Genomic DNA, 12,279 nt, shown 5'->3' with positions numbered 1-12,279 from the left:
GCCTATGCTAAGCAGGTATGAACATACTGGTATGATGATATATTAAATAAGATGAGTAGATACAATTATAAGGATGGGAAACAAAGCTTTATTGTTCATTTTCACTTACTTACAATGAACATCAGACTCAACAGGAGAGAACATCTGGAAAATGTCCACATCACTGACAAGTAGCAAAGGAGAGCAGGCTGCTCTGCTGGGTTTGAGGAAAAGCGTACGTGTCCTGTTATGACCCAGTATGTGGGTCAGTCAGCGGTGTGCCAGAAGGCTTTCAGCCTTGCATGTACTCTTCTTCATCCCCTCTTGGACTTGTACTGTTTAATGAAGATTTTGGGTGTGTTCCATCCCTCTGGGGCTTTCTTCAGTCCAGCTCTCATCCAGATCCTCTGCAGATCCTTCTCAAAGCGTTTCTTCACACGAGTACAGAAAATACACTATTAGAGCGCTCACAGGGACTGTAATAAGTGTTACAATCTGTCCAAAGCAGTGGGGACATTATTACTGAGGTAACATAAGCTGTGAGTGATAAGCAGTTAAAGGGATAATTCAGGATTTTGTCATTTTTAATTTGACCTTTATTTAACTAGGCAAGTCAGAACAAATTCTTATTTATATTGATGGCCTACCGGGAAAAAGTGGGTTAACTGCCTTGTTCAGGGGCAGAATGACACATTTCAGTTCAGTTCTGGGATAGAGCGCCCAACGCTCTAACCACTAGGCTACCTGCCGCCCCAATGAGCAATAGGGCCCATTATCTATTTCCCCAGAGTCAGATGAACTCGTGGATACCATTTTTATGTCTCTGAATGCAGTTTGAAGGAAGTTAGGAGGTAGCATCCAACAGATACCGATGGACTTCCAGTCATTGAGCAAACGCCTAGTTAGCATTGGCTTGTGAAACTACCTCTAACTTCCTTCATAATGGACAGAGACATAAAAATTGTATCCACGGGTTCATCTGACTCTGGGGGAGTAGATAAAGGGCCTCATTGCCAAAATCCCAGAGTATCCCGTTAAGAGTTTATACTCATAAGAACAACAATTAAGAGCACAACATTCTACTTCCATCTCCAACCAAAACACTGACCTGCTTCTTCTTCCTCCTGCCCTCCAACACTCTCCTCCTCAGGAACTTAGTGCGTTTCAGCAGCTTCTTGTACTTGTGCCTGTTCATCTTCCGCCGCCGGATCTCCAGCACGTTCTTACAGCTGAGGGGCGTGACGGAGCCATCACCCTCCTCCAGTAGAGGGACTGCAAATGGGGGCAACACCTTGGTGTCCACCATCACATCTCCTTCCTCCGGGGGCTGAGGAGCCTCTAGCAGGGGAGGGAGGGAGTAGTGCAGGGAGAGCCAGCTCTCCAGTGGGGACACTGATAGATTACGAGGGACAAGGAACTCTTCCAGGTCTGGCTCCAGTGCCACCCACGGTTGAGGAGGCTGCGAGTTATCTGCTGCCGTTCCATAGTTTCTGGGTTTTCCATTTAGAGAAGAGCAGCAAGCAGGGAAGACGGGCAGTAGAGATCCACGCAATGACTGTACTGGAGTCTGAAGTGCACCTGAGCGTTGAAGGAGAATAAACAGAATTGTATCAGTTTACCATTTAAGTGATAGTGCCACATTTTAAAGTGGAACTGACAGCATTTTAGAAACATAAAATAGCATTCAAATCTGTTCATATACACCCCCAGGAAGACTATGACACTTTTAAAAACATTTTCTGACAAGCAAGCACTTAGATATGGTCATTTTGATAAATTCTTAGAATGTTTGGGAATTGCTTTTACTAAGGCACCTGGGAAAATTCTATAGCAATATAGAGTGGGAAATCAGCCATGCGTTTGGACAATTAATAGACACTGCAGGAAATAAAACTGAATAAAAACATCTGTCTCGTCCAGGACCGGAGTCTACACAGACAGGTTTACCAAAGCCAATCAGAGCTACAGTAGGCCTTTATACAAACAAGCCATTTTCCACACAGGCCTGCCATCATTCACTTTGAACTGGACGGTGTGTTCACAGTCAGTAGCAACAGCGCGACTTAAGATCAATAGAACGCATTCGCCAAAAGCCACAAAATATACTTGAATGGATTTCTGCAAATATGTCAATACCACATGAATCCTCTTACTTTTGGGAACTTTACAATCCTATTGATCCAACAACCATGAAAGGGTAGGCTCTCTCTCCCTCAGTTATGCACATCAACAACTAATGCTAACCAGAGCAAGATGAGCTCAAATCTAAGAAGGAACATTAGATAAACCCTCTCAAACTGTTCAGCTAGTTGGCCGTCAAAATTCCACTGATAAACGATGGATAATTGTAGCCTCCTCATCGTTCTGCGGCTTGCCTGCAACCAAGCGAAGCGGCTAAAGTTGGCAAGCAAGCTACTTTGACACAAATGAGAGAACACCTCCCCCTGACCCTTTTACTTGCCCTAGCAGAGCTGGTTACATGTTATCTAGAGCGTTTGTGACCAACTTATTTGTTTTGCCTACGTTTACTGACACCGGTCCTATTTTAACAGGTGTTGCGCATTCGAAAATTCATCAGTTATTCTGAGCTCTGGCACACAGACGAAAGTGCTCCAAAATCGAGTTGAGTGAATTTGTGATCGCAGGAGATATGCTACCTGGATAAATCGTTCAAGTTCTTGCTAGCTAACCAAATGACACCTGGACTACCAAGAAATGTATTGGTGAATTATTTTTATCATGCATTGACCTGCATCCATCTATTCTGCCAACAATGCTTTAGTGTACGTCATGGAATGTTGAGTCAAATATAACCTCAATTTAAAACCTCTTATAAAGTTGGTTTTGTAGCATAAACTGGTCATTTTTTTTTTTTAACTGATATTATGAAGGTCTGTTTCACATCTGCTAAGTAGTTAAAATATTGTCAGTTCCACTTTAAGCTAGCTATAGATCTGATGTGTGTCTTGACAAACTTACCAGTTGCTCTGCAAAGCAGACTGAGGCGAGGGGCCACCCTTGAGATAAACATATCTACGATTATTCAAGTGGAGTCATCAGGATTGAATGAGTCTGTATGCTGCTCCACTGCGTGCCCTATGAAAAAAATGTTAGAGACCATTCATGTCAATTGTAAAAATCTTCAAGTTCCTTGGTGTTCACATCAACAACAAAGTAACATGGCCCAAGCACCCCAAGACAGTCGTGAAGAGGGCACGACAAAACTTTTCCCTCCTGAGAAGACAAAGGATTTGGCATGGGTCCTCAGATCCTCAAAAGGTTCTACAGCTGCACCATCGAGAGCATCCTGACTGGCTGCATCACTGCCTGGTATGACAACTGCTCGGCCTCCAACGACAAGTTACTACAGAGGGTAGTGCGTACGGCCCAGTACATCACTGGGGCCAAGCTTCCTGCCATCCAGGACCTCTATACCAGGCGGTGTCAGAGGAAGGCCCTAAAAATGGTCAAAGACTCCAGCCATCCTAGTCATAGACTGTGCTCTCTGCTACTGCCCAGCAAGCAGCACCTGAGCGCCAAGTCTAGGTCCAAGAGGCTTCAAAACAGCTTCTACCCCCAAGACATAAGACTCCTGAACATCTAGTCAAATGGCTACCCAGACTACTTGCACACCCCTCCACACTGCTCTGTTATCATCTATGCATAGTCACTTTAATAGCTCTACCCACATGTATACATTGTCTCAATTACCTTGACTAACCAGTACCCCCTGTATATAGCCTCGCTATTATTATTTCACTGCTGCTCTTTTATTATTTGTTACTTTATTTCTTTTTTTAGAAGGTATTTTTCTTAAAACTGCATTGTTGGTTAAGGGCTTGTAAGTAAGCATTTCACTGTAAGGTCTACATTTGATTTGAAGTGTATTGCTGGTACATAGTTTACACTTCAGGTAGTGCCCCCTTAGATACAACTACGAACCGCTTTGATACAGGGTGATGTTCGTAGCAGGTTAGGAAAGTATTCTCGCTAAACTTAACCTACTATGTCCTAACGTTAACCTCCGTCTCCTAACCTGCTACGTTAATTATTATAACATGCTGCGTAAATTATACTAACCTGCTATGAAAAAGTCACTATCGCAACTGAAAATAGTATTTATCTTAACTAATTTAGCTGAGACACAATCTTTTCATACCGCTTTGATACAAGGTGATTTTCGTAGTACGTTATGAAAGCATTTTTGCTACCACCTAAGTCTCCTGATCTTCTACGTTAATGATCCTAAATCTACTGCGTAAATTCTCCCAACCTGCTACGAAAAAGTCACTTCGATATCAAAGTGGAGTAAAAAGAGTAGCTGCTAACACGTTAGCTTAGAGATTCTGTTGATTTCTATGACTGGTTGTTAGCTCTCTTGCTAACACTATCATGGAGTACTCGTCTCAAGGAATAATCCCAAACAGGTTTGACACGTTTAAAAAAGTTATGCTGTGTACTAACAACACAAGATTAAATCGGTAATTAAATTCATATTTTCGCAATGACTTACTTGACACTAGCTACAAGCGTAGCTAACGTTATCAATGATTTTCGTTTTTCAATGTGACTCCGGAAGACAACTTCCGGTCCACCTAAAACACTCTTCCTCTTTTCTTGTTACAAAATCTCCCTCGAAAAGGTTCCGCCTCAGTAATGACCTGAATCTGCTCAATATTTGAAAATACACGGTATATATTTGGTTTATTATGGTAACCCTGAACAAAGGCGTTATGACCTAAATAAGTCCAATAACTTCTTTCGTATAATTCGGACTCTTGTAGGATTGTCTAAAATCTCATTCTAGAAGGAGGGAGGCATGTTCTGATGGGAAGCATCTCCTGTTGCTAGCCTCAGTCAGTCGCCTCAGTCTGCTTTGCAATCATGTACACTCTTACTGACAGTTGTGGCTGCCCTGTGTGGTGTTGTTGTCTCTACCTTATTGCCCTTTGTGCTGTTGTCTGTGCCCAATAATGTTTGTACCATGTTTTGTGCTGCTACCATGTTGTGTTGCTACCATGTTGTGCTGCTACCATGCTGTGTTGCCATGTGTTGCTGCCTTGCTATGTTGTTGTCTTTAGGTCTCTCTTTAAGTAGTGTTGTGTGGCCTCTCTTGTCGTGATGTGTGTTTTGTCCTATATATGTTATTTATGTATTTTAATCCCAGGAAGTATTTTGCCTTTTGGTAGGCCGTCATTGTAAATAAGAATTTGTTCTTAACTGACTTGCCTAGTTAAATAAAAGGTTAATTAATTAATTAAAGAAATAAACAAAGAAATGCAACGGAAAACCAGGTCATGGCTAGAAGGGATCCAGCTTTTGTCAAATTAACGTAACATTTTAGCTAACCCTAACCCTTTTCCTAACCTTAACCTAATTCTCCTAATTCTAACGTTAATTTGACCAAAGCTGGATCCATTCTAGCCATGACCATAAAACCTTTATAAACAGACAACTTTAGGATACAGTAGTGAGTTAAACCTAATAAAATCCCCTGCAGAAAACTCAGTAAGACATCTGAATGAATCCAGGCTCTTTATTTCATACTTTGGCTATATTTACAAATGAAGGAAAACATATTTACAAGTTCATTTCTTACAGGAATGCACTAATAAAACAGAACACAAATACAATCTGTTGAATAGATCACACTGAAGCAGTGTTCATACATTTTCTAAATGATTTATCATTTAAATTCCAGTAACATGATGTGACAGTGCGGCATTGTGCTTTACTAGATCCCCATCTCCAATGTGACTATCCCATTAAGCACAGCAGCTCACATAAAACAATGTAAAAAACAATATAAGTAACACCACTGGAGGGCACCATCACTCTGTTGAGTTATTGGAAATGTAGCTTTTTCTGTCTACACTGGACTAATGTGAAGACCCGAAGAGTATAGTCTAACATAAAGACATAGGTAAGGTTAGAAGTTGCGAGTAGTACCAGTATATAATTTATATTTGTAAAAAACTGCATCCGTCTCAGTCCTTTTCACGCCTTGATACCATTTCTTCCCCACCTTGATGATGAGGAGTTACTGACTCAATCATATTTTATGCTGATCTGGTACATGTGGCACAGTTATGTAAGAGGAGATGAGCAGAGAAGCCTCAACTTTTACAGCGCTCTACTTTTAGAGACTGGTGGTGGTTAGCCACATCAAATAACTCATTTATAGGACATTCCTTCAACGGTTTCGTTCAGTTCAGGAAAATGATAAAGAGGTAAACAGTAGGCAACACACTTTTCACTGTTGAACTGTCACACAGGTTATGATGGCGTGTGGAACCGTGTTGTTGCCAGGATAAACCAAAATACCAAAAGGAGGAATGGCATCTTTCTTTAAGTCATCTTTAAACAGGGATCTAGGGCAAGAGGTGAATGTGTACAGTAACATTATTCACAAACTAAAGATCTAATAATAGAATCATATCCAAAAGGCAGTTGAATATAAAAGCTATCAGGGCAATTTTAGTTAGATATATACAGTATCTGTTCAATATCTGTTCTACATTCAAACTCTTTAGCTCAGATACCTTCCCTCACACATTTCTCAGCTCTGTCATGATAATGAGTTGTTCCCTTTTATTGAGCAGACAGTGTGGGATATAGTTTTAGTTTATTTTAAAACATACTTTTCAAATTGTACATGCCACACACTGTGTTCATTTGGCAGTGCTCAACAGAAGAAACAGAGTTGTATGTAAATGTAGAACTGTAGAACCCCCATCATGATTTTCACAAAAATAAATGTCATTGTCAGGTTACATTAGATTTGGCGTGGAGGGTAGGATTATACTTTATAACATGCACAAACTGTAGTATTCATCTCTGTACATCTCTCCCATAATATACTAGAAATATATCAACAGCAAATATACTGTATAATACAGTAATCCCCCATCCCCAAATAAATAAATAAATACAAACATATTTTTCCGCGGGTACCGATGGCAACACTTAGGCTGCAGGATTTGTAATGTAGATTAGACCGGCAAACTAGCTGATTGGATGGACTACTACAGTACGTTATTCAATTCAGTTATGAATTACCCCTGTAGTCATCAACACATCTCTACATACCTGACCTCAGTAACCTGCTTGATACACAACAAAATAGACAACTATTTCTGTGGACAGAAAGTGCAAAGCTAAAATTGCCTGTTAGGTTACAATTACACAAAACGAGGTGGTCCCCAGTAATAATAAATCGGTAGCAGTTAGCAAGGAGCATCCTGTGTGCAAAAACAGTGTGATCATATAACATATCCTTTGAAACCATGCACTATCCAATTACGGTCTGCTTCTGACCATGTTGATAAGGGTATACATTAGTAATGAAGCTATAGAAAAACTGTATTTTAAAGGTTCACGGCTACATTTCCATTATTTCTTGTTAGATGACCATCTTCATTTTAATTTGCAGTATGAGCAGGTGAGGCTTGAAGTGCATTGTATATTGTGATGACAATATCCCAGTTATTGTATATTGAGAAGAAAATATTCACTCTGTCAGAGCAACTGTTTTTGGCTGTACAGTTCTATACAGTAAGTAACAGCTATGGCTAATAGACACATTACAATCACTTTACCTGATAAATCACCTACACATTAAACTGTATTCGACATAACCAATAATGGACATTTAACTAAAATGCACACATCTTTGTTGTTGGATATTTGGTATTTGAGATTGAATGGGTTCAATCAAATTGTCACTATAATGTACAATCCATATGACAACACCAACATGCCCCTAAACAAAGTCTCTGGCAGAATTCAATGGCACTGTGGCCACACTGTGTGATCTGCATGGCTATATACAGTAGGCCTCATTAAAACTGAACCACAGCTACCATTTGTTCACTGGGACAAATAAACCTATTTACTTAATGGGTAACATAAAGAGTGCTTCTGAAACACAAAGCCAGGCAGAAGATGTGTGTACAGACAGACAGGTGAGGGACGGAGCAGAAATAACCAACACCGAGGAAAAGGACTTCCTCCCCTGGCATGCCAGCCGCCGCCCACGCCACCGCCGGGGCTTCTGGGAAGGGGTGGTCTGGCCTCACTGACCAGCAGGCTGGCCAGGGTCCACCTCCTCATTGTCGTCATTGGTTACGGCGAAAGCCTGCGCTCTTCTCATCTCCCAGAAGGATTGTGTCTCATGGGAATGCTTTAGGGATAGGAGACATCAGACTCTTACTAAAGGCTGACAGCAAAATATAGAAATACATCATACAATGTTTTATGAGAATAAGCAATGCAGGCCTTGTTCTTTCTTTGGAGTGACCTTTAAAATATCATTGACAAACTTGCTCTATGTGCACTTATGGGTACTTATTGGAGAGAGAGAGTCAAGACAGTATGAAGAAAGTGCTAACCTGCAGATGGACATCCAGGAAACAATCAGGTGGGAGAGGCTAACAGTTCTGGACAGGAAGGGCACACAAACAGAGATGCATAAAGAGAGCAAGGAAGAGTTACACAACAACAGCGGTAGCCACAGCACACAGCACTGATAGAACAGCAGATCAACTACAGTACAACTGCTTCATAAGTACAACAACATCAGAAGTTACAATACCAATGTAAACAGCACATAACAGAAGAATAATTCATGCAAAGGCAGAGAGCACACATCTATGTAAAGTGTCAGGCCCCGACTCGGGATGGAGGATTTCTTACCGATGAGGACTGGTGATCCTGCGGCCGGTCCAGTTTGATACGGATATCTGACCCTTTACCCCCATCAGGTTTACCAGGACCTGGGTAATAAAACACGTGACCTGAATAGTGAAACTCCAGGATCAGGCTGCCCTATGTGAGACATATAGCCTTCTCTGATTCAACACGGCTATAAATCAGATATTCCTACATCATCAAACTGCCGAATGTTGACCTTAATTTAACCAGGTAGGTCATTTGTTTGGATCTATTAGGAAGACCTTCTCTTTTACAAACACGACCTGGCAAGCAACTGTAATTGACTATCCTCATATGTACCTTATGCCCTCTTTTATGTATATCCTCAATCTCCACCTTGCCCCCTAGTCCCCAGGGCCCTCTCTCTCTCTCTCCTCTCACCTGGCGAGCAGCCTCGGCTGGTGGTGCTCGTGCTGCTCATACTGTCCTCCAGCCATGTGCTGTAGGTTAACGAGTCCCGCTTGTGGGGTGTCCCCGCTGAAGACAGGCTCTCCTGGGGAACACATACATGCTGGCAGTTAGATGCATGGCAAAACACACACAAACATTAGCATACACACACACACACACACACACACACACACACACACACACAGGCACACTCACCATGCCAGTGTCGTAGTCCTCCATGGCCTCTGTCTCATTCTCCTCCACCACACTGGCGAAGCTGCTGGCGTTGGAGGAGGAGCGGGAAAGGTCGTGACCCTCAGGGATAGACTGGGCCCTGTTGTTACAAAGAGCAAACCTACACCCTGAGTCAGCCTGCAACACTATGACAGGACCATGACTGGGTTATTGATACACCAATAGGACTATACAATGAGTTACACATACACTGTCTAGAGAAGATATTTGATTTGGCGCAATGTACGACGGACATGTTTTCTGTTTGATCCCGCAGTATTCTTAAAGTTTGTGAATTTTGCAGCAAGACCGTATTTATTTTCAAATATTAGTTTGGTGAACCCTTTCTGTAATACCCAAGACCCGGAGACTAGCACTTTACCTGAGGGTGCGGCTTTGCCTGGTGGAGCTGACATTAACATTCTCGAGGCCATCAAGCTACTAACGTTACACTCGGAGTTAGTTGAAATGAAAACAGAGGTAGCTGCTACGATTGAGGTTTGAATACAAGAGATTTCTGATACTTTAAAAGCATATTTAACTATCCTGCGAAACGAGACCGTGTCAGCTATCACATCACTCAAAAAAACAACAGAGTTGCAGACTATGACGATTGCAGCACTGGAGACCTCCACTACCAGTGTCTCTGACCTGACTACCAACCTGGAGGCTGACGTGAAACGCCTGACTGCGGATCTGAAAAAGGTACAGGAGAGCTGTGTGAGCTTAGAAGGATTTTCTCCTAGCAGTAACCCGGAGACTAGTATCAGTCCCAGAGTCAGCAGAAATGCCTCGGATTTCGTCTCCGGGCTGCTGAAAGAGGTTCTCGCCATGGATGAGAAGCCCCTGATTGATCGTGCCCATTGGTCACTGCGGCCAAAGCCCCGGGACGGTGAGAGGCCCTGTGACATCATTCTTTCCATGAGAAGATGGAGATTCTCTGACGAGCCCGCAATACCACTCTGAGCTTTCAAGGACAGAGCTTCTCTATCTACCAGGACTACTCCCCCACTGTGTCCAGGCAGCGCACAGCTTTCAGGCCAAACAACTGCTACGGGACCATCCAGGTGTGAAGTACAGACTGCGATTCCCGGCCCGTCTATTGCTTTCTCATGATGGTAAAGACTACACCTTTCGATTCTCCACAGGAGGCTATGGCTCACATTCAACGTCACATCAAGAAGTCTTGAATATGCTCATAGAACAGAAACTGTTGTTCGCTAACTGTTGATAGTAAGTAAGTAGCCCACCTGTGGTATTCTTATGTTTAGTTATACCTGGACTATTCCTGTATAGTTCGGGAGTTGACGATCCCACTCAGGTTTATTTGATGTGATTTAATATTTTGGTCCAGTGTGCTTGGGTTTATGTAATTCCTTTGTTTCCATGCTGTCTCATTGACCTATTGAGTTAGTTTATGGATGGATGGGGGGGAGGAAGGAGGTTGAATTGTTTAGTTCTAATGCCGTCTTCTTTTTAGTTTATTTTTCTGTCATTTTTACAAGTATCTTACACTGTACATTATTGCTCTGAGACAAGTTATCCTGGGGCTTTTGGGTATTCATTGCTTTTCCACTCTACGCTCTAATGACAGGGTTGTATAACGGGAATGCTCAGGGTGGGCAAAATAATACCATCAAGTACATTCCGTGGAACATCAAAGGGGCTAACAGCCCTGTGAAACGTAAGAGGGAGCTGACACATTTAAAGGGTTTGAAGGCACATTTTGCATTTCTACAAGAGACTCAATTGAGGACTGGTGAGCAATGTAGGATTCACAGGGACTGGGTTGGTCAAGTGTTCCACTCTAACTTTCATAGTAAATCAAGAGGTACTGACATTTTGGATGATAAATGTACTCCCTTTGTAGCTTCTGAGGTTATTTCTGATCCTAAGGGACGATACGTCATAGTAACTGGTAAACAGTTTTCTACCCTTCTTGTTTTGGCTAGTGTTTATGCCCCAATTGGGATGATACAAGTTTATTTTCTACCTTTTTATCTGCTATACCCAATTTAGATTCCCATTTGTTGATTTTAGGGTGGGGGGGGGGGGGGGGATTTCAACTGTACAATATCCCCAGTTCTTGACAAGTTCTCATGAAGAACTACATGCCCATCTAAATGTGCCCTACTTGTTCAATCTTTTCTGCAGAAATATGCTGTGTGTGAGGCCTAGCGTTTCCTACACCCTACAGATAGACAGAATTATTTTTTTTCTCATGTTCATCAAACATACTCCCGCACTGATTACTTATTTTTGGACAAAACACTTCTGCCTAAATTTCAGAGGTGTACTTATGAGAGTATTGTTATTTCTGACCATTCACCATTACTGCTTGAGCTAGAGTTACCCCAGTAAACTCCTATGTGTTATCGATGGTGTCGTAACTCCATTTTACTCTCAGATAAGGAGTTTGTCAATTTGATTTCTGCTGAAAACCCCAGGTATGTACGGCTCTTCTATATGGGAGTCCCTCAAAGCATACCTACGTGGCCAAATTATTTCTTTTACAGCCAAGAAAAACAAAGCTCACTCTCAGCGGCTTCGAGATGTGAGCGAAGCCAAGGCTACATTGGATGTATGCTACAGATCCTTCCTCTGACCTATATAAAGAACACCAGCTACTCCAATCTGGATTTGACAAGGTCTCTACCAGACAAGCTGAACAATTACTTTACATTTTTCTCTGATATATATGGCACTGTAATAGAGCCGTCTCCCCTTACAGCCCTTTTTGGAGTACTGCCCATAGGTACCCCCCCTGTCAAGAATTCCGTCAGTGTTGCTCTTACTCTTTAGCTAGACGGCTAATACTACAGAACTGGAAGATGGCAGCTCCCCCATCTTATTAATATTGGGTGGGAGATGTGTTGTGCTCTCTGAATTTATTTATTTTTCAATTCAACACACGTGGAAACTCCAAACTGTTTAATGATGCTTGTGCTTCATTCCGGTCTTACT

The 12,279-nt window shown here is 42.1% G+C and overlaps 2 protein-coding genes across 20 annotated transcripts in view; both read right to left on the bottom strand.

Moving 5' to 3' along the window:
- Positions 1–68: 68 nt before the first annotated feature.
- On the bottom strand, positions 69–4,628 carry aurkaip1 (aurora kinase A interacting protein 1). The gene is made up of 4 exons (XM_021566189.2): positions 4,493–4,628; positions 2,959–3,075; positions 1,088–1,557; positions 69–410 (listed from the first exon to the last, which is right to left on the bottom strand). The coding sequence occupies exons 2-4, from the start codon at positions 3,008–3,010 to the stop codon at positions 294–296; spliced, it is 639 nt and encodes a 212-aa protein (XP_021421864.1). The 5' UTR covers positions 3,011–3,075; positions 4,493–4,628; the 3' UTR covers positions 69–293.
- Positions 4,629–5,501: 873 nt separating this feature from the next.
- LOC110492141 (rap1 GTPase-activating protein 1) overlaps positions 5,502–12,279 on the bottom strand; it is a 125,389-nt gene continuing 118,611 nt past the window's right edge. For 16 of the 19 annotated variants that reach the window (XM_036947073.1, XM_036947055.1, XM_036947056.1 and 13 more), the window contains 5 exons: positions 9,298–9,436; positions 9,073–9,184; positions 8,674–8,753; positions 8,370–8,417; positions 5,502–8,161 (listed from right to left, as the gene is read on the bottom strand). In XM_036947073.1, the coding sequence (XP_036802968.1) occupies positions 8,409–8,417; positions 8,674–8,753; positions 9,073–9,184; positions 9,298–9,436 (340 nt within the window). In that variant the 3' untranslated portion in view covers positions 5,502–8,161; positions 8,370–8,408. The remainder of the gene's footprint in view (positions 8,162–8,369; positions 8,418–8,673; positions 8,754–9,072; positions 9,185–9,297; positions 9,437–12,279) is intronic. The other 3 variants (XM_036947057.1, XM_036947058.1, XM_036947074.1) reach the window with 1 other exon arrangement.

The sequence above is a fragment of the Oncorhynchus mykiss genome, chromosome 16 (assembly GCF_013265735.2).
Source record: "Oncorhynchus mykiss isolate Arlee chromosome 16, USDA_OmykA_1.1, whole genome shotgun sequence".
Taxonomy (NCBI): domain Eukaryota; kingdom Metazoa; phylum Chordata; class Actinopteri; order Salmoniformes; family Salmonidae; genus Oncorhynchus; species Oncorhynchus mykiss.
The sequence above is the reverse complement of the archived record's forward strand: the minus strand, read 5'-3'. Positions and strand labels throughout refer to the sequence as shown.